Below are 22058 nucleotides of genomic sequence, written 5' to 3'. Positions count from 1 at the left end.
CTGGACCCCCTCCTTACCCCACTATTTTTTTAATTAAGAAAAAAAGGCCAAAAAAACTCAAGGAGAGGATTGGCTCTGGCAGCAGAGGAGAAGTAAGGCTTAGAAGTAACACGGGCTTAGTGACACTTTGTCAAAGGAAGATCCAATTCCTGGGCAACTTGGCTGATTTCAAAAGGCTGGGTATAAACTTTGGGAATAAATAAAACCTCCCTCCCTCCCCCTGGCAGCAACAGCTGTTTTGAGAAAAATCCTCCTTCATAAAGTGAAGATAAGAAAACCATTCTGGTTGAGCAGAATATCTTTAGTCCAAAGTGGAAGGAAGAGAAGACCCAGTGGGTCATCTATCCTGGGAAGGTCGGTTTGCTTGGAGGCTGTCCCGGGTCTGTCGGAGAGGCTGGCTGCTGTGCCCAGGTTCCTCTGGGGCTGGCCCGGGTTTCCCCAGGTGCAGTGCTCTGAACCATGGAGGCCACGAAGGCAGCAGCCCACTCAGCTACTAAGGGGTGCAGCAGGAGGAAGAGGAGGTGAGGGACGGCCCAATTTCCCTCAGTAAGTGCATTCCAGACTTGGCCAGCTTTTCCTTACCAGGCTCCAGTTAGTCCAGTCGCCCCTGGACAGGGTGCCAGACTGCATTTCTGTGGTGCAAAGCTACGTTGGGAAGGGGACCCCTGAGGTGCAGCATGGGGGGTGAGTTCAAGGTTAGGACAGGGAAACTGAGCGGCCATCATCCCGGCAGGCTTGACCATCTCCATCAAATGTAAATACTGATGAGCTCAAGATGGGCAGCCAAACCTTCGGGGAGAAGTTATGCTCACAGCTGACCTAGTAAACAAACCACTTTCTCCCTCCTTCTTTCCAGTAGAGTCTGAAGCCCTGCGGCCTCAAAACAAGTGTTGTAGAGCTTTCCATTCTGTCGTGATTATCTCTGCCCTTAGAAATCACCAACCAGAAACTAGACCAAAAGCCTTCATCCAAGGGAAGAATCACTGGGAAGCAAGTGAACCAAGCTCCCTGTCCTGTCAGCTGTGATTTTAGAGAACTAGGCAGCCTCCTGAAAATAGGCCCATCTCTAAAATGGGAGAGAAATCTGCCAAATAACTTAAGCCACTCCCTGCATAGTTAAAAGTAGACCATTTAAAGATATCTCTATACATGCCTGGCTATAGGAGCGCAGCTCGGCATGCATGCACACACGCACACACACACACCTATAAATTAAATCCCATCTAGCTCCCATCTCTTCCTCACCAGCAGCAGACCGGCAGGCTCTGGTGAGAGGTGAGCAGCAGCTGGGGGAGATGAGGAAGGAGGGCGGTCCTAGCCTCCTCCTCCCCCACACCCCCCCCCCCACACCTTGGCTGTAGGAGTTTTCAATCCTACTTTTGTTGCCATGGCTGCCGTTTCCTAGGAGAGAACTGAGCGCAGAACCTCGTTGGTGTTGGGAAGAAGAGAGAAGCTCAGTGGCCAGGCTTTCCTGTCCTCAGGGCTTTCTGCATTTATTGGGTGAGAAAGGGCAGTTGTGCATCGCTCATCCTCCAATGCCACTTCAATTTAAGGTTTTTGCTCCTTAAATATAATGTCCATCACCTTGGCTCAGTGCACTTCATCGAAAATTCTCCAGGTATTTCATAGTCTGAGGATGAAAGTGGTCATTGTGTTAGCTTGGCAACCACACAAAAGAGCTGGCCTGTGCCGCACACACACGCACATGCGCACGCACACACACACACACACACACACACATCTCCACAGTGACACTAAGTTGCTGCCACCCCCACGCCTCCATTCTGCTGGGGGAGCTGCTTGTGGGGAGGGAAGGTGCCCACCCCGCTGGCCAGGGAGGCCCATCTGAGGCCCACCCTTCTTATCTGCCCAAGCTGCTGTTTCTGGCTCCTTCTGCTAGAGGAGCCCTCGAAAGCAGAAAGAGGTAGAGGCAGGCAGATGGCTGGCCACAGGCTGGGGTGGGACGGTTTTCATTCACAGGCTGCACTGAATTTGACCCTGAACTTCTGACATTCTGTTCCTTTCCTCAGACCACAGCCTGAAAGGAGCAGGCCGGGGTGAAGATGCTGGAGTGCTGCCTGTACTTTCTGTACTGGCTGAGGTGCCAGGTGTGGTACAAAGACACAAAGACAGGCCCAGGCAGCCTCCTTCCTTCCCTACCTCGTTCCTCTGTTGCCTGCCTGCCCTCTCCTGGGCATTCAACTTTCTGTTGTGCCTATAGGCTTTCTCAGGAGAAAGGTTTCTGGCTGGGATGGGGAAAGGAAGGGAAGGAGCCCACCTCCATCAACTCACCCTTCTTCCTAGAGCCCTTCCCAGGAGCCTGGGCAGCTCAAGCCCTGACCCAAGGCCAGAGGCCTTGTTATCACTGGTGACCTCATGCAACCACATGAGTATTTGGAGAGTAGAGGGGCAGGGGGCAGGGAGAAGGGAAGGTGATGCCATCGGGGGGAGGTCATGGCAAGAACACGTCAGTTAGAAGGAGAAAGCAAACCTAAATCCACCAGCCTGAGCTTGGAAAGTAGAAGCCCCTCTGGCACAGGAATCCCTGGGGGCAAATGTGACCAGAGCCTGGTGGACAGGTCAGCTTCTGGTGCTGTTTCTCCCATGTCCTCCCTCTAGCTACCATTCCACCCCACCCCCTGCTTCTGGTTACCAGAGGACCTGGCCTGTAGACATGGCTCTGGAGAGTGCAGCCCCATTTCCCCACAGATGCCTAAAGTACAATAAGTTCCATTAATCAAGCCCAAAGGGGTGGCTTCTGCTCATACTTGGACCTCAGCAGGGTGGTCTGGCGTTGACTATCCATGCAGAGAGGCCTGTACCTCTGACAATCTGCTACAGCTCGGGGTGCCCATCCTCTGCGCTTTGTGATACAGACCCGTGTCTCCAAAGTAACGGGCCCGATAGAGTAAACTTTCTTCTGCAAGAGAGAACAGATGTTAGAAGTCCAAAGTGTAGAGACCCACTCCCTTCCTACACCTGTAATGTGGAGGGACGGGGCAGGGAAATCAGAAAAGGAGGGGACAGCAGGACAATGACTGAGGCAGCCTTAGGGGCATAGCTGGCTTAAGATCTAATGGGTCAGAAGGGATGTGGCTTTTCAGGCAGGAGGCCATGACTAAGGGGACAGCCTAGCTAGGAGAGCCTTTGAAGGAGTGTTGGCAGGCACCCTGTGACACCAAATTCAAGGTGACTTGGAAGTAAATTGGAGAGGCTGGTCAGACGCGCTGCTGTAACTAGCATACATATGTTTGCTTCCCCTGGAGCTGAGATGCATAGTAAGGGTCATCGAGGGACCTGAGAACTACAGGGTATGAAGGGAAGGAGGAACAGAAGAGAAACTTTTGGGGGGCAAATGGAACACCCACTTTCCAACATCACAAGAGGAAAGCATTCACAGCCCTCTGTGAGCCCAGAGAGCCTCTCTGAGCCCCAGCTCTGAACACTTAGTCTCTGAAATGCCAGGCCACCAGGGCACAGCAGGAGGCCTGGGGGGCTGCCAACCCAGGACCCAAGGGCCCTCCCAGCAGCCCCACTCACTCTGTTGCTTCTCTTTCCAGCAGTTATTTCGGAGGTTGGCTACGTAGTCGTCTTCCACATTCCGTTCTACTGTCTTTAAGCTGGAACCAGTGAACTCTTCCCCAAAGTTATCAGATACATAGTAGGGCACTTTGAGGTGCTCAGTCAGCCGCTTGTGGACGTGCCCCACTGACCTGCCCCAGAAACAGATGTAGCACCGCATAAGCCCAGAGCCAAGAATAGGTATTCCCGTCCCTCAGTTGGAACCACAATCTTCTGTGTGTCTTCCCATGATTAAGCAGGACCTAGAACATACTCGTTCAGGTGCCCGTGGCTCATGGAATTTAGGGGAGGGGGCTGGTGGGGAAAAACAAGCCAGAAGACATCAGCTCTGGTCCTGGCCTTGCCACCATCTTTGCTGGGCCAGTCACTCAGCTCCTTTACTGATCTGAAGACTACGTGGGGTGCCTACGGTATACCCAGAACTGTGCTAGGTATGGTATACATGTATATGTTTGTGGGGGATTATGGGGAGAGAGAAGTAGGTAGGATACAGAGAGGAATTAGAGACACAGGCCATGACTTCAAGGTGCTTAGAATCCGGTATCAAAGAACCCTGTAGAACAAGGGAGAGGCCAGCCTAGGTACCTTCTGGGTCATCCCTTCCAAGAACTCTCAAAATCCCTGGCTTGACAAGAACAGGGAACCCTCTGAACAGAGAGGACACCTCTACTGAGAGGGCACATTCTGAAGCGGAGAAGGGTTATGCATCTCTGGAGCAGGGAAATGAAGACTTTGGGAAGCAAAGGAGCAGGCCAGATGAGGCCCTCTCACCCCCTGCTTGCACAAGTTCCCCAATTTACTGACAATCAAGTGGGCACCTTCCCTGGAGGTCCAGAGAAAGAATGGATTCTCTTGATGTTTAGACCAGTGTCTCCTCATACATCCTAGGAAGGGGAGGGGGAAGCTGGCTGCTGAGGCAGAGTGGGCCCACCCCGCCTCATGCAGCTCCCACACTGCCCCAGCCACCACAGGGTCGGGGAGTTCTGTCTACTAACGGTCTTTGGCTGAGGCTGTACGGTGGGCTGGACACCATCATCTGGCTGAGTGCTGACACAATGATCAGGATGAGTATGGGCATCAGCTGGACAAACAGCCCAAGGCCACCCTAGGAAGAAACACACAGTCAGTCCTGAAGCCGAGCTGACTGGCCCCCAGTCCCTGCGGGGAGCAGGCCAGCGCACTGAGGGGCTTAATGCAAGTTCGCTGATTGACAGCAAGGCGGTGGGGGAGGGCGCTGGCAGCAGGGGTAGGTAGATGTGGCTGCCAGTGGCCACTCCAGGCCAGGCACCTAAACTTCTGTCCCAAATAGTCAACACGTTGCCTTGGAAAAGAAGGGAAGTGGGGTGGAGTGTGCCTCCCTCTAGTGTTGGAAAGCTGGCACTGCTGGAAGGAGCCACCAGAGGCAGCGGGCAGCCAGGCCCTCCCTCAAATGCAGCCCCCTCTTCTCTCCTCGTGCTCACACTCCCCTCACCCAGGCTACACTCACATCGCCCTGGTTGTCTCGGCGGTCGGGCCTTTGGTGGTAGGTGTACCGCATGCGGCCGTTGCTGTAGACGTGGATGTTACCTGGGGGTCAGAGGGAGACTGGTCAGGCTGTGGAGGGAGGGCAGGGTGGACAAAGCACCAGGAGGGAGGACGGGCCTTACTGGAAGGAAAGCCGCCGCCAAAGAACATGTTGAAGAGGTCCTCAGGAGATATGTCTGCTTCAAAGCCCCGGTGGAAGTCCCCGTGGCCCTGGCCCTGCCGGGCAGCCTGGCTCTTTTCATCCCCAAACTGGTCGTACTGTCTCCTCTTTTCAGAGTTGCTCAGCACGGCGTACGCGGTCCCGATGGCTGCAAAGGAGAGGAAGTGTCAGGGTCTGCTATGCTGGCACAGACCCCAAGCCACTGATCCCCTGGGGACAAATAAAGAGATTTGAAAAGGTGAAGTAGGAAGAAAGCTTGGTCTGGGGTCTGTTGAAGAGACACCTTGAGGAAGCCAGAGGGGGAGAAGAGGCTGCCCAGAAGCCTAGTTCAGCGTGTAGGTAAATGCCCATGGGGATACCGGCATGCCAAAGGCCTCTGGTGAGAGGCTGAGGAGCCCAGAGATCGCAGGGGAGCTTCCAGAGGGTCTCTATCCAGTCCAACAAGCTGCACCCCTACTATATAAGAAGTACCACCTTCTTCTATAGAAGCATACAACAGGAGGCCACGTTTAGGAAGGAATCTTGAGCTTCCCTCAAAACACAGAGGCAACTACAGAAACAAGCTAGGAACTTGAATCTGACAGAAAACGCCTTGCTCACCAGGAGTCCTGGATTCTCTTCCCACCTCTGACCCTGGCACCTGTGTCCTTTGGGATGCAATATACTCTTTCTGTGCCTTGGTTTCAGCATTTCTAGGCAAAGCATCTTCCTAATTGACCTGGGGAAGCAACCAAAAGTCCTCAAGAGTCTTTGAACCAAGTGTGCACCAAGGTTCTCTATCTTTCCTACTCCTTAAAGAAATGTGCTTCAGAACTTGGCAGATGGTGGGTCAAGTCAGAAGGCAACCCTATTCCGGGGGGTGTAAAGGGCTGCCGTCACTGGAGAAATGGTGACGGAGCCAAGATGACAAACTTCACCTGAGGAGAAGACTGCTAAGGCATCAGTGAAAGACAGTAATGACGGAGAAACATCTACAAAATGGCGGCCTTGGTCTGGCATGCTCCCCTTGCCTTCTCTGGGACCTGGACAGTAGATACTGTCCAAGTTCTCTGGAGGATCAACCAATTCACAGTGGCCTTAGGGCTCAGAAAACCCAGTGGAAATTGTTCAAGGGCCCTTTGCCTAATGCCTCTGACTTGGCCCCATAACTGCAGTCTGAGCCTTCAGCTCAAGGGATTGCTTGAGATTAGATATGATGTTGTAGGGGCCAAGCTTGTCCTAGAAGAGAGGGGGGAGAGCTGACAGCTAAGGCAGTCCTAGGCAACATAACCTCAATCACACCCAACAGGTAAGGGGACTGTTTATTCAGGATGACTGTCAGCCCAGGAAAGTTAAGGCTTTGGATGATAAGGAGGTGGGCAAGGATCACTTTTACTCCGTGTTCATTATGCAAGTCATGTGGTCCAGACCAGGGATTTCATCAGTGGAGGCAAGTCCTGGTGAGGAAGCCCTCTCTCCTAAGGGCTGACTGGTCCAGTTCTATAGCTTAGAGCCCTAGAGAACTGCCTGGGGTACTGAGAAGTTAGGGGCCTGTCCATGTTCACATATCAGAGATGAAACTTGAACCCTGTTCTCCTGATTCTAAGGCCTGCCTACCTACGTACTAGAGCACACTGCCCCCCTCAGCAATGAGAAACATTTTATACCATTTGGTCTTGCTCAAGGTCTTGCCACTGGCGGTCCATCTGGCTTGGGACTAGAACTGGGTGGTTTTGGGGATTCCTTTGCAGTGGCTCACTTTTAAGCTCTGTTTCTTTACCATCTCTGCTTAACCCCTTGTTGTCTGGATTCCACCACTTTCACTCCACTAAGGTGACCCAGTGACCTAGTCAACAAATTAAATGACCCTTTCCTTCACTTCTCCTCTTCCTGGCCACTTTCTGTTGCCACTGGCCAGACACCATTCCCTGCTCCTTTTCCAACTGCTCCTAGACCGTCTTCTTCAGCAGCTCTTCCTCTTCTACCCAGCTCTTAGGGAATGGTACTATGCAAGGTACTACCCTTGGTCTTTTCTTCCTCTCTACCTTCTCCTTCTTCTCCACCTTATTTACTCCCATGTTTTTTTTTTTAAGCAATCGGGGTTAAGTAGCTTGCTCAAGGTTACATGGCCAGTTATTTCTGGGTGTGGTGCTAAGTATCTGAGCCCGGATTTGATTGAGCCCGGGATTCAATCTCCAGGTCATCCTGACACTGGAGCCGGTGCTCTTACTTGCTGTGCTACCTGGCCGCCCCTACTCCCATGTTTTCAACTATCACATTGATGCTTCTGGGTCACAAACCTACATTTCCAGCTGTCTAAGCTCTAGACCAGGGATTTTTAACATTTTTTGTGCCATAGACCCTCTAGGCAGTCTGGTGAGGCCAGTGGATCCCTTCTCAGATTTATGTATTTAAATGCATAAAATAAAGTTGGATTACAAAGGAAATTAATTATATTGAAATAAGTAACATCAGAATATTTATTAAAAAAAACACAATAGGGCGGCTAGGTGGTGCAGCGAATAGAGCACTGGCTCTGGAGTCAGGAGGACCTGTATTCAAATCTGGCCTCAGACACTTAACACACAAAAAACTAGCCGTGTGACCTTGGGCAAATCACTTAACCCCAACTGCCCTCCAAAAAGCAAAACAAAAAAACAAAACCATAATAGTTCACAGACCTCAGGCTAAGAATCCCTCATCTGGACCCACATCTCTAAGTGCCTAAAAGATAATGTGACTTAAATGTACCAACATTCAACTGAAAACTCTGGCGTTATCTTTGACTCTTCCTTTCCTTTCTCACATCCATTAAGTTACCAAGTCCTGCTGTTTCTGCCTTTTCACCACGGATACTGTCTTCATGCAGGAGGTTTACATGCCTCCACTCTCTTCCCCCCACAGGTTCTCTGTGCCTAGACTGGTGTCCCTTATTCTTAGCTCTCTGGTAGTGTCACTCTTCTCAAACCCCATGACAGTCCCCTCTCGCCTCAATGCCCTCTGCAACCTGGGGCCATGCTGCCTGTCCAGGTGCATCCTAGGTCTCTCTTCCAGCTGCTCTCTGGTCCACTGGTTAAATGCCCACAACTTGTGCATTTCCTACGGCCGGAATGTCCTGTGAAACGCAGCTCCAATGTCACCTCCTCCAGGAAATCTCCATGTTCCTCTCCCCGCCTCACTCCCAGAGCTCTGGGCTGTGTCACCCTCCTGCTCTGGACGCACTTCTGTGGGAATATGCAGCTGTTGGACACAGCAGCCCAAACAGAGAAGATCCCTGGAGGGGGGTGCTCTAACCACCTCCTTCTAGACTAAGCTCTGTGAGGGCAGGGAAGGAGCTGTGTCTCCCATTGAACCTGTATCCCCCCTAAGACTGTACATTTCATGTGCGCTTCACAGATGTGGAACTGAATTACTGAGTAAGGTCCCTCAAGACTGGTGGATAGAAATGCCATAATATTCTCAGAGAAATGAGTCCTCACCTTTAAAAGCCTCCGTGGCACCAGGGGCATGGTTCTTGTCTGGGTGAAATTTGAGGGCCAGTTTTCGGTAGGCCTTCTTCAGGTCCTCTTCCGAGGCTTCTCTGCTCACCCCCAGGATCTCATAGTAGTCTTTACACTGCTTCACCCTGGAGAAGAGAAGGGACACAGGCCTGAAGATAACTCTTTGCTACACCAACCATGTCCTGGCTGTCACTGAGGGTCAGAGGGCCCACCCCAACCCACCTCCATTGCCATGAAAGACTCCTCCACACAAGGAGGGGAAGGCTCAGTTTCAGGGCAGGGAGGAAAAGGCACCAACTCTTTTCTAAAGTCAAAGGAGCTAATGGAATTGTAAAGTTAACCCCAAATCCTCTAAACATTTACCTAGTCTGTGCCCCTAAACCCTAAAATTCCAACACACTAAACAGGCAAAGGGAATAGTCCAGACCTCCAGCCCAAGGGTTTAAAAGGATGTTTTGAGTAGAAATTTTAACGTGGAAGGAAATTTTCACCCTAGCCTGGACTTCTGAACTAGGCTTCCACCCTCTTCTCCCCGGCACACACATTATCATCAGCACACAGAGAAGTGGAGGGGGATCTAGGGGATCTGATGAGGCTGACTGGTGGTGGTGGGTGCTGTTTAACTTGGAGGAAGATGAAGACCTGCCACAGGAGGGCCTCTTTCCAGTAATTATTACTTGTTCATGCTGAGGTAGACCATGAATGGAGCCTTGCAGGCCCCGAATCTACCTCTCATTCCATCCAACAGTAGATTCTCACATTCATAGAGAATCCTTACTTTACAGAAAACAAAGCATTTTACTTCTATGATCTCACTTAATCCCCCCAACAACCCTGTGAAGTAAAGCACACAAGTGTCATTGTCTTCATCTGACAGACAAAGAGGAGGGGCTTAGAGAGGTTACAGAATTTGCCCAAGGCCACAGAAAGGGCTGGTATTTGAACTTGGGACTCCATCCTTCTGCTTCCGTCCACTCATTGCCTCCTGGTTCTGCCTCCACCATAACAGAAGAGGTCTTACCTCGGCTCATGTCCTACCTATTTTTGGTGGAGGAGAGGAAGAAGGTAGGGAAGTGAGGGTAGGGGGAGAGGAGTGGAGAGATTCAGCCTCCTTTGGTTCTGGCAGAGATGTCTGAATAGGTCCAGGATTAGTCTAGCAGGGGGATGGCTGGGTGAGACACAAGGGACATTGGGAGGAGCTAGAGGATATTTATTTGATTTTAGTCAATGTCTATAATGGGTCACCCCCAATCAGGAGCTCATTTGGACTGGGCTGTGCACTGGGATAGTCACAGAAGGGTTTTAATCCATGTTCCATGGAGCTACCAAAGGTTCTTGGGAAGTGATTATGGTCATATGATTCTGTAGCTGTTTTACTGGGTCCCATCCTCCAAATGGATACTGGACACTGAGGCTTCAAGTCAGGAAACAATGCAAGAGGACGCCTTCATAAGTGTGAAGGCCATCACCAGTGTCACTGGGCTGCCCAGTCATGCTCCCCACCTTTTCACAGCTTCCATCTGGTCCTGTGTGTAGCCCTTTGTGCCCTCTCCTCCAGCCTCACCATTGGCAGAAGGGGTTTCTCCCCCACCTGTTTTCCGGTGGGAAGGGGCTGTATCTTTTGGTCTGGCCTGGCCATGAGAGGTCTGTCCATTCTGGGTGAGAGATTCAATCAATGCTAAGCAAAGTAGAGAAAGAAAAAAAAATGTCAAGATTTTGTGAAACCCCATCTCTTGCAACCTAAAACTTGCTTTCCTTATGTTCCCAGGCCCAAGGGCCAGCAGGTTGGAAGGTGACACTGAGAAGGTCCAGGGCCACATGGCTGCAGTCTTGGCTCCTCTCCATTCAGTGTGGTCTAAGTGCTGAGTTAGGAAGACTAGAATAGAAGCTGCCTTATGCTCCAGACCTACCCCGTGCTGGTAGGTCAATGTGTATGGGGTCTGTTCACTCTGCAGAAACTGAGGCACTGTCAAACACACATGAAACTCCACTGTCACGGCTGAATTGAGGAAGAGCAATTCCATTCTACTTGGACCACTTACAGAAGTGACTGGAAGGTTCCTGTTATTCCTAAGACCACTTCTTGACCCCCCAAAAGTGAAATAAGGTGTATTCCTTACGTGAATGCCTTTTAGAACCAGGAATCTCTCCTTTTTCAGATGTGTTGCCAAAAAGCCAATCATTTGACTCTAGTTTGGTAAATCCTGGGCACCCATCAATTTCATCCTGGCATCTAGGATTTCCAGCACAATCCTAGTTCAAACTCCTTATGGATACATGTGACTTTCATTATTACAATAATTTGAAAAGTCAGAAACACCACATAATACTGTTTGGAACAGGCTGTAGCCACAGGGAGCAGGGGATGTTTTGGGCTGTTTCTTGTACCCTTATAGAATTAACATAGCAAAGGGAAAGGAAAAAAAAGACCCAATGGAGTAAAAAAAAGCAGGCCTTGCACAACTACAAAGAAAGTACTTAAATGAGATTAATAAATTTAATTTTATTATTTATTCATTTTTTATGATTATTATCATTAAAATGTTTCATACCAAAGGTTTCAGCTACAGCCAATCTGGAACCTGGCTGTTGTTACTTCACCTGACGCTCCCAGCATTGCAACAAAAATGATTTGTTCTACAACTTTCTGGTTTCTCCTTGGGTTTTTCTTCCTTTAAACTTGCTGGGTTTTTTTTTTTTTTTGGTCTTTCTGTCATTTTTTATACTCTTTTTACTTTTTTCCTGCCTGAATGTGGTCCAGGAAGATCAGTAGACAGATGTCTTTAGTTTTCACTTTGATTCTTTACAGAGGTCCCCTTGTGTCAAATTCTTAGTCACTTCGATCCCAGTTGTGACATGAAGTTGAGAAACAATATGGGCTTTTGGAGGTGGGGTGGGTGGGTTGGGGAGAGAGGGCAGGAAGAGAAAAAAAAACCAAACTGAAAAAATGGTCTGGAATTCACCATTAGGGGTGGCTCCTCTGTGCAAAGTACTCTCCTAAGTCGAATATGTGGTTGGCTTTTGTGCAGCTGAGAAGGGAGTGCAGGAAAGGGTGTATCAAGGTGGGGAGGGCTGTGGCCCTGCTCACAGGAGGCTTAGTGTCCATGTAAGAGAAAAAAGATGGACATGAACCCTAAGCTTGGCACTGGTTTAACAGTGCTCCTGCTGCAATCTCTGTAAGGGAGAGCTGCAACACTCCTCCTTGCCTGGAGGTCAGACAGGGCCTTGTGGCTACTGTGGAGGCTGACAAGGGGAGATCATGGTATTGGGACCTGGAAAGACATTTAAAGAGATTGTGTCACCCAGTCCGGTTTCTTTACAGATGAGGAAACTGAGGGGCAAAGAGATGATTCTGACTCTAAGCAGAAGAGCTGGGATGTGCATCCAGACTCCAGGGCCTCCAACTCTGCTCTGCTATACTGCCTAAGCCAGTCTGGGTCAGCTGAGGGCAGGGGAAGAAGCAGAGGGCAAAGCCTAGTGGGACCAGCACAGCAGAAAAAGGGATGTTTCATGCTAGGGCTCTACACTGGACTACTAGCCGTTTCCCAATTTCCATTTCCATTTGTTTGTGTTCCTCTTTTGTGCCTAGAACAGGATTCTTCATCTTCCTTCATTCAAGGCTCAATTCAAGCACTTTATTTCAAGTCTTCTTCATGTCCTGCTGACTTGTTAGAGTACTCTCTTGCTTATTAAACCACCTTGTCTTAGCTTATCCATGTACCAATTCTATGCCCCCCCCCCCAATAAAATATAGCTTCTTTGTGTCCAAGGACTATTTTTTTGTCATTCTGGGGTATGAACACCTCTGGGCTGGAAAAAGAGAAACTTTCTGGGTGTTTACTACCACCTACACTCTCAGCTTTGGGAGCAGAACAGGGACTTGCTGAGTGGAGCTCTTTACCTCAAGTATATCATTCCTCTATGAGGCAACTGCTGTACACATGACCTGAGTCAGCAGTTGGGAAACAGACAGACTGACTCTAGGCTAGCTCTGTCAAGGCTGGGTGAGGGGAGGAGTGGCTCTTGGAGCAAAGCTGACTGGTAGTCTGTCTCAGAAGGGAGAGGTGAAAATGGAAGCAGCCGAACAAGGCTCAGGCAATGAGGTGGGAGTCAGCCCCTCGATCTGGGGAAGAGACAAATTTCAAAAGCATGTTCTCCGTTTCTCTCAGTTCTAAGCCCTAAGTTATGGCCACAGTCCCAACTATCTGGGATACTGTTTACAAGGACCAGTGACTGCCCCTGTGACTTTACAAGACTCTGTTAACTACACTGTGTCCACGTATGGAGATGAAGGGTCGGGAAGGCTCCCATCAGTGGACCAAGAAGGATGCCTCTGGCATGGAACATTTCAATGTGTTAGCACCCCAACATTCTGTGGACCGTTCTCCCCATGTAACAAAAGCAGAGTCCATGGAGAAATAGACTTGTTCCCTACACTCCAGCCAGGAATGAAAATCAGATTTCCTAATTCCAAGCAAGTTCTCTCAGGGAGCTCCTCTAATGGAACATCAGCTGCTCAACAGTGGTGCCTTTGTGCCCCCAATACTTAGCCTGGTCCTGTCCTATCATACGTGCCTGATTCCTGCTGACTGATTAGGACAGTAGGCAACCTTTCTTTTGTCTGTTCCCCTCATCTGCCCATATGGTCTCTAACCCAGTTTTTCTGGAAGCATTTTAGGTCAATGCCCTTGTGGGGCTGTATTTTTAGGGACCAGATGATAAGGCGACGTTATACCAGTGGGTATGTAGCCAGGATGTTTGAGCTGTTATTGAGCTCTTGGCACTGCTGAATCCTGCACATACAGAGCGCTCCCTGACTCACTTCCTGCACGGAGGACACCCACAGCATAAGCCATGAATTCATCTGGTTCCCCAAAAAGCAATTCTGAAAGCGAGGACTGCCTTGGCCCCAGAGACACTGACACTTGGGGAAAGCATGTTTCTTGCTTCCACAGGGGGTGGAGGAAATATTTAATGTAGGTTTCTTGTGGCCTGGTGGCAGCAGAACCATGGGATGTTAATAGTTGAGGGGATATGTTTCTGTAGTCCAGAAAGCTGTTTTTGATTTTTGTTTTTTCAGCCCATCGTTTATCTAAATAGACTGTGTCTGCTTGAGACACCTACCACCCAACTGCTTGGTATCCCCACCCTGCCATTTCTCTGAAACCTGTATGAAAATGCTCTTGCCCCATGCACCTTTGATAATTGTTGAGTTCCTGCCTTTGATGTTAGATGTGGGACACCAATCACAAGTGCTTGGAAAAGTCCTGAATCCTTCTTATCTTCTGAACTTGTCTTCTTCCCTATTCCTGAGCAGCCTCTCTTGTTTGGGACCCTGTGTTTCCCTGCACTGAACATGTAATGTTCATAAAGCAATGGCCAGAGCTGGGATCTGAGTCCTTCTTCCTCCTGTGATAGCCTGAAAGATCGTCTCACCTAATCCAAGCTGTCCCTGGATGTGTCTCAGACTGTCCCTCGACAGAGTCAGGTGTATGCCAGTCTCTCTAGTGACTATGGTCTAGATGTATTGCCTTCTCTTCCCTGTTCCCTTTCTCATGCTCCTTCCTGGGTATCTCAGATGAAGTACCTTCATTTGTGTGGATTAAATATATCACGAAAAGGTCTACTGCTCTAAGCAGATGTCTCTAAGCCTCTCCCCACCCCACCCTCTGAAAGTTATAATGGACTGGCACTCAGGGGAAAAGGCATCAATAATCCCCAGGTCCTCACCCTATTTCCCTATGGGTCTGACATTCTATACGGTTGTCTGACATTTTTTTTTTTTTAAAGAAAAAAGGTCAGGGTCATGAAACAGAAAAAACTCCAATAGCTAGAGAAAGCAGCAATTGAAAGGGGGTGGGGGGATTGGGGTAGTTCTTGAATAGAAGAGAACTCTGTCCCCTCACTGTGGCATCCTTAAGCAACTCATTTAACCTTTTGGGGCTCATCTATACTATAAAATGGTGAAAAGCACCTATTTTCAAAAAAGCTAGATTAATACTATAGACTTCTGTAAAGAGTACGAATATTATTTTACCCATAAAGTTCCTATAGGTATTCGAAGGTGCAGTAGTTCAAAACTCCTGCTTTCTTTGGTCAAGAATTTTCTGCCACAGGTCAAGACTAGCCCTACACACACTTGCCAATTCAGTGTAAAGGTACAGATAGGAGAGATCAGGAGTTACAGAGGAGGCTTGGATCGCAATCTGCCTTCTAAGTGTAAGCCAATTTAAACCTGTTCCATAGGCCAGCAGTCAGGGACCATAAGGGTTAGTTCTGTGGGTTTCACAGTCAGTCCCAATGGCCCACTGACTGAGTCTGAGAAAAGTCAACTTGTGCTGCTGGCTGGGTGGACGAACGGAAGGAGAAGAGATCTGGTCTCTGTGGCAGCTTCTTGGAGGATGGTGCTCCAAGTCGCTGAAACAGCCCCTGCACACCTCCAGAGAAGGTCAGCAAATGAGCAGTCACTCCCACAAGACAAGACTCATTTGGGCCTTCTGTTCTGGGGTTTTTTTTCCCACTCTAGTCCCTGGTGCATGTAGGACAGGCGACAGCATTTCAGAGACAGCAGCATCACCACAGGTTGGTGGGGGCTACTAAATCATACCTAAGGATCTCTGGGCTGTATATTGACTTAGAAAACCACATATTAATATTATATATGTTTTTACTATATTTTATTTTGTTAAATATTTCCCACTTACATTTTAATCTGGTCCAGCTCTTCCGCTGGCAGGGGACTTAACTGTGAGGCAATACTACAAAATACTATAAATAATACAAAGCTTTTGAAAGATTGACCCATTTCACATAGAGCTTCCTCCTCTAGGTTTTCAGTAGATGGCTGAGAGCAAGCAGGCTAAAGGTCAACTCCTACAAGTAGGACAAAGAGAGGAAAGTCCAGAAGTCCCATGCCTCTCTGCTACCAAGGCTTCTTCCCCGATTGCTAATGTGTGAGGGGAGAGTTCCTAGACCAAGAGTAGTTTGACATTTTCCAGGCATAGATCCTGGGGACTTACACTAACAGAATAGTCAACTTTGAAACTTTATACCTGATACTGCCAAGAGTTAACATCCAATCACTGTGGGACTTTCACCTTCATTAGGGCACATATCAAACCCATCTCATCCTATACCATCACTTGTCCAGTCTTCCCATAAACCCTCCATGGAGAATCTATTCCACCTTTTAATCCTTTGAGCATTTCTTGGGGACCACTGTGGTATTTGAAAGTTTAGGCTGAAAAGAAAAATGTGGGCATAGGTGGGGGTAAGGATCCTATCCCTACCCCTCTGCTTCCCATTTCTATATGCAACTTCTTCCTGGAGGGTCCCCGGCTTCCTTCCCACTTCCCCCAGCTCCCTGACAGTTCGCCCAGTGGGCTTCCAAAGCTGGCGCTGCCGTGGCCTGGCTGGCTCCTGGACAGGGGTCCAGCAGGCCAGCAGTCAGGGACCCTAAGAGTTAGTTCTGTGGGTTTTACAGTCAGTCAATAAGCATTTATTAAGCACCTACTATATGCTGGGTGCTAATTTAGCACCCAAGACAGCTCCCGCTCTCAAGGAGCGCAGTGTTGGGGGAAGAGACATCGGGCAAACAGCGCACAAACAACAGAGGGGGGAATAAACTGGGGAGAATCAAGGGGGAGGGGGGGGGGGGGCGTCCTAGCAAAGGCGTAGCAGCCAGCGGCTACCAGGCTGCCGGCAGGTCCCACCCGCAAAGAAGCAGGTTTATTTCTCGAAGCTCGAACTGTAATCAATTCCTTTCCCAAGCCAGTAACTGGCACCCATCAGCCGCGCTGCCCTCTGGGAAATGTAGTTCGGCTTCTCCTCCTTGACCGCGCTCCCCTTCCCCATGAAATCCTAGAGGAAAGCGCAGCCTCACTACGAGGAAACTTCATGTCCCGAGATGCTCCGCGCGCACAGTCCAACGGCGGAACCTTCCCCCTAGTCTCAGTTTTCCAACCGTTGCAGATTCCGAAGCAGCTGAGTCGGTGGACTACAGCTCCCAGCAGCCTCTGCGCGCGCAAGTGCGCAGGCGCGCACAGGCCTCGCTGTCTCTGACCCCCCTCCCCCAGCCCCTTCAGCCGTTTCTCTCGGTCCGTTCCCCTTGCCTCGCGTCCCTCAACCCCCTCCACTGTGCCCCGGCCCCTGACAGACTGCCCTCCCGGTCCGCGGCGCCGCGCACTCACCGCGCACTCCTGGCGTTGGGTAAAGCCTCTGTGCCTTTTCCAGGAAGCGCAGTGCCCGCTCGGGTTGGCGGCTCTTGATGGCGCTGAGGGCGATGGTGATACAGCGCTCGGCTTCATCTTTATTGGATTCCATGGCGGAACCGGGGCGCTAGGCAGGGAGGCGGACGGAGGCCGGTGGGGAGGGAGGGTTTCGCCAGCAACCGGCGCGTAGTGAAGTTGGGGGGGGCGGCAGCGGCGCGGTGAGATGACGTCACAACACCCTCTCCTCCGCCGCGGCCTTCCGCGCCAGAGGCTGGTGTGGAGCCGGTGGGAGCCGGCGGTGGCCGGGGGCGGGGACCACATCTACCCTCTCGGTCTCTGAGCCTAGTTGGACCAGACCCTTGTTAAGGGCCCGCCTCCCCCGGGTCACCTTTGAGGCCCGCATGGCGACGAGGACTGCAGGAAAACCCGGCCCTGTGCTCGAGGCACTTGGGAAGTCCGCCTGCCGCGGAGCGCCCGAGCGGAGCTGCGGAGGGCGGAAGCTGAAGGACAACACCTCAGTGACTCCTGCTGCTCCTAGGTGCCCAGCCGGCGCAGGGCAGGGGCAGGACTCGAACCCAGATCTGGGTGACTTCCAGGCCGGCCGTGCTGACTTAAGTATTGGGACCGATAGGTAAATGCAAGGTGACTTAAGGAGAAACGAGGTGGGGGCGGGGAGGCCGGTGAGTTCAAGGGAGCCTCGGAGGAATTTGTGGTTTATCCCCGGGGGGGATCCCTCCGCGATGGGACACTTAGGTTCCGCGGCAGGCGCTGCGAATGGCGGCCCCCAGCCCCAGGACCTCCTGTTCTAGCGCGGGCAGCCGGGAGGTGACCGGCGCCGTCACGGCCGTGGGGGGGAGTCGGAGTGGAGACGGTTCGGGGGAGGGCCGCGAACCCCAGAGAGGGCTCTGCTTGACCCTGGAGGCCACAGGGACTCTGGGGTTCGGTAAATGGGACGCCGTGGTCGGGTCTGCGCGGAGGAGGAGCATTCTGGGCGTGGAGGCCGTCCCGGTACAGGACACCCCCCCCCCCCCCCCCCCCCCCCGCGGCCGCCCCCCCCCCCCCCCCCCCCCCCCCCGGGGGGGGGGCGCCCCTCCGGGGGCCGCCCGCCCCCCCCCCCCCCCCCCCCCCCCCCCCCCCCTTTAGAGGAAGCCTGCCCCTCCCCCATCTCCTCCGCTGTGAGGTTGGATCCCTCCTGAAGGACCCGGCCCCAAACGGCGCTTCGGGCCGCGTGCGTTTCTGCTTCCCAGCTTGTGTCTAGACACTTGTACCAGGACTTGCACCTCCCTTAGCGTGGGGCCTTAACACATGGAGCGTGAGTATTTCTTGAAGAAATGAACCGGGTGAGGGCTGTTTGCGAGACCTCGCTCATTCTGTTGGCTAGGACAGCAGCTAGTCTCTAGGACTAAGGAAGAGACTCCAAGAAGTTCACGAGAGGATCCCCGGTGGAAAGTGAAGAATCCCATAGCTTACTTTATGTAGGACCACAGAATGACCAAAAGCAGCATCAACCCATGCCCTGGCCCAACACCTGTCTTCCCCTGTCTCTGCTTTATTTTTCTCTGGCCAGTTCTGGGCTCTTGCTAAGGGACTTGGTTCAGGTCTCCCCTCCTTCAAATGATCCAAGGCTTGAAAATTATGTTTCCCCTCAAATCAGAATTTCCATCCTCTCTGTGGCTGAGCCCTTAATGAAAGCATACTCCCACCTGGTAGGAGGTAACCTTGAGTGAAAGGATTTTTATCTCTGTAACCTTAGCACTTAGCACAGAGCCTTGTACCTAATATAGACCTTAATAAATGTTTGCTAAATTAATGTGTTAATTAATAGCTGTTTGGATTTTATGATTAACACCGTGCTGTACGTGACTTAGAGGTATTTGCATTTTAAAAGAATAAGTTCATAATCCAAATGAATATTAACCAGTAGAATGGAGTTATTTTTTTAGCTGGGGGGAGGGGAACCTTCCCAAATGAGGCTCTTCCTTACCTAGCCCAGTTTCCCTCTTCTCACTACAAAATAAAAGGGATCAATTAGCAGCTTCAGATATTAAGATTGGAAGGGAATTTGCCAAAACAGTCCCTGCCCTCAAAGAACTCACATTGCCATTGGGGGCAGGGAGAGACAACATGCAAACAACTGTACATACAAGAGAAATGGAAGGTACATTGGATCTATTCTCAAGAGTTAAGACACTAATATTGGGGTTCCCATTTGGAGCCCTCCAAAGGCCACAATGCAGAGACTTTTGGAGACCTAATGACAATCCACACCCTCCCCCATAAGACCCTGAGAATCAGAGACCATGACAAATGGACCACTAGGGTCTCATCTTGAGGGCACATCCCCTCCTCCCTGCCTTCTTTAACTCTCTGGGCAACAACTGTATTTTCTCCTTTCTTTTTGGTGTAGTTTTCTGTGTATTTCACCTGGTTTTATTTCTGTTATTATCCTCAACAGTAGTATATTCTTTTAGTTCAATATTCTTTACGCTTACACACTTTGTAAGAGTTTTACCATATTATGTTGAATCCTTATAATCTTTTTGTCCAGACCTGTGATTTAATCGGTTTAGAGAATTTCTCTTTCCATTGTTTGTTAGCCAATAAGCGTTTATTAAGCACCTGCTGTGTGCCATACTCTGTGTTAAGCACTGGGAATACAAAGAAAGACAGAAGACCATCCCTCCTCTCAAGGAAATCACAGTCAGATGGGAGAGAACATGCAGGCAGTTATGTACAAACTACACACATATATCTTGTATATATGGAGAGATCGAGATAGTGTGTGTGTATGGTAATACAGAGATAATAAATAGAGGGAAGGCACTAGCACTAGGGGGAGGGGATGTAGGGGTTAGGTATAAGAAGACTGGAAGGGTCAGAAGGGGCCAGGTTGTGAAGAGCTTTGAATGTCAAACAGAGGATTTTATATGTGATCCTGGAGGTGGTTGGGAGCCACTAGAGTTTAATGAGTCAGGGGATGATATGGTTAGTTCTACATGTTAGGCAGGTTAATTTGATAGCTGAATGGAAGATGGACTGGAGGAAGGCTCTCTCAATATTCCAGATGTGGGTGATGAAGGCCTGCATCAGGCTTGTGGTAGTTTCTGACAAGAGAAAGGGGCATGTGCAATAGTTATGAAGGTAAAATTGGCAGGCCTGGGAACAGATTGGATGTAATGGGTGAGAAAGAGTGAGGCATCAAGGATGATGGCTGTGAGTCTAGATGAGTGCAGAGTTGTACCCTTAATTGTAATAGGGAAGTTAGGAAGAGGGGAGGTTTTTTTTGGAAATTTAATGACTTCAGTTTTGGACATGTTGAGATTAGTATGTCTATAGGATATCTAGTTCAAGATGTCAATTGGAGATGTGAAACTGGAGGACTTGTAATCCTATATATTTTGTTGCGTGCATTTCAAAACATTCTAAAAAGGGGTCGATTGGAAATTCAAGTCTGAAGGTTAGAAGCAAAGTTAGCACTGGATAAGCAGATCTGAGAATGATAAACAGAGGTGATAATTGAAACCATGGGAGCTGATGAAATCACCGAGTGAAACAGTACAGAGGGAGAAGAGAAAAGGGTCTGGGACAGAGCCCTTGTGGACAGTTACCTTTAGCTAGCATCACCTAGATGATCTAGAAATAATAGCTAGCATTTACATATGCTATATTTATATATATATATTTCTCTGTTTAATATATAATGTATGAATATATATATATTTATATAGTACATTAAGGTTTGCAAAGTACTTCATAAGTTTTCTTATTTTATCCTAACAAGGAGTAGGGAGGCAGATGCTGCTACTGTTATCCCAATTTTACAGATGAGGAAACTGCAGCAGAGACGTTAAATGCCTTGTAAGTAAGTAAGTCTCTGTGGCAAGATTTGAATTCAGGTCTTCCTGACTCCAAGCTCAGCACTTTCTCCACTATATCATCTACTTACCTACTTATGTAGGTCTGAAACTGTTTTTCAGAGTTTCCTGTGGAACTAAGGGGTTGTGGCTCGGCTAGGGTCACAGAAGCAGTATGGTTCAGATAGCGAATCCTAAGATCACAAGACCTTAGATCTGGAGCTGTAAGGTACCTATCTAGTTCATTTCTCACATTTTATAGTTGAAGAGTTAGTGAAACTGAGGCTCAGAGAGGTTGTGACTTGTCCAGGGCCACATGGTTAAGCAAGGCTCTGAGCTAGAAGTGAACACAAGTGTATGATTCAAGGCCGGTTCCCTATCCAATATGACAGTCTACCTTTCCATTTTTCATGGCGTGGTAGTAGTCCGTTATGTTAATATGCCATGATTTATTTAGCCCTTCTTCAATGGTCAGATATTTTGCTTGTATTTTTTTGCTATTACAAATAACATCAATCTGGATATTTTTGTAGACTTTTTTTTTTTTCCTATCAGCATCCTTGGTCTGGAAGGTACACTTCCCTTTGTAATACTACACAATTCTACATCTCTTTCTAGAAGATTGAATCCATTCAAAGCTCTACCAGCACTATACCTGTGTGTCTCTTGCTTGGTTGCCATCAAGTTGTTAACCTTTATTGCCTTTTCGGGTTTGATGGATATCAGGTGGAAGGTTGAGTTGTTTTAATGTACACTTATCATATCTTTTTGAACATTTTTCATGTGTTGATAATTTTTCTTCTTTTAAGAATTGCCTTTTCAATGCTCTAAATCACTCTTGATTAGAGAAGTGCAAAGTAAAATAACTCTGAGGTACCACCTCACACCTATCAGATTGGCTAATGTGACAGAAAAGGAAAATAATACATGTTGGAGGGGATGTGGAAAAATTGGGGCACTAATACACTCTTTGTGGAGTTGTGAAGTGATCCAACCATTCTGTAGAGCAATTTGGAACTCTACCCAAAGGGCTACCAAACTGTGCATACTCTTTGAGCCAGCAATATCACTATTGGGTATATGTCTCAAAAATATTTTTTAAAAGGTAGGGAGAGGAAGACCTGTTTGTATAGAAATATAACAGCTATTTTTGTGGTGCTGAAGAATTGGAAATTGAGGAAATGCCCCTCAGTTGGAGATTGGCTGAACAAGTTGGGGTATATGATTATAATGGAATATTACTGTGTTA

The 22058-nt window shown here is 49.3% G+C and overlaps 1 protein-coding gene across 2 annotated transcripts; it reads right to left on the bottom strand.

Annotated features, from left to right (window-relative positions):
- Window positions 1–1433: 1433 nt before the first annotated feature.
- On the bottom strand, window positions 1434–17070 carry DNAJB12 (DnaJ heat shock protein family (Hsp40) member B12). 2 transcript variants are annotated; one of them, XM_069071078.1, is made up of 9 exons: window positions 16935–17070; window positions 10249–10423; window positions 8725–8870; window positions 5229–5414; window positions 5069–5148; window positions 4578–4687; window positions 3541–3713; window positions 2769–2920; window positions 1434–1630 (listed from the first exon to the last, which is right to left on the bottom strand). In XM_069071078.1, the coding sequence occupies exons 1-8, from the start codon at window positions 17065–17067 to the stop codon at window positions 2799–2801; spliced, it is 1125 nt and encodes a 374-aa protein (XP_068927179.1). In that variant the 5' UTR covers window positions 17068–17070; the 3' UTR covers window positions 1434–1630; window positions 2769–2798. The 2 variants fall into 2 exon arrangements, with proteins under 2 accessions (XP_068927179.1, XP_068927178.1); XM_069071077.1 differs by having other exon boundaries at window positions 2823–2920.
- Window positions 17071–22058: the final 4988 nt, after the last annotated feature.

Source organism: Petaurus breviceps, unplaced genomic scaffold (genome assembly GCF_028583685.1).
Source record: "Petaurus breviceps papuanus isolate PSGF00001 unplaced genomic scaffold, PetGlider_PUasm1.0 90825, whole genome shotgun sequence".
Lineage (NCBI taxonomy): Eukaryota > Metazoa > Chordata > Mammalia > Diprotodontia > Petauridae > Petaurus > Petaurus breviceps.
Note: the sequence above shows the minus strand (reverse complement) of the source record. Positions and strands in the feature narration are given on the sequence as shown.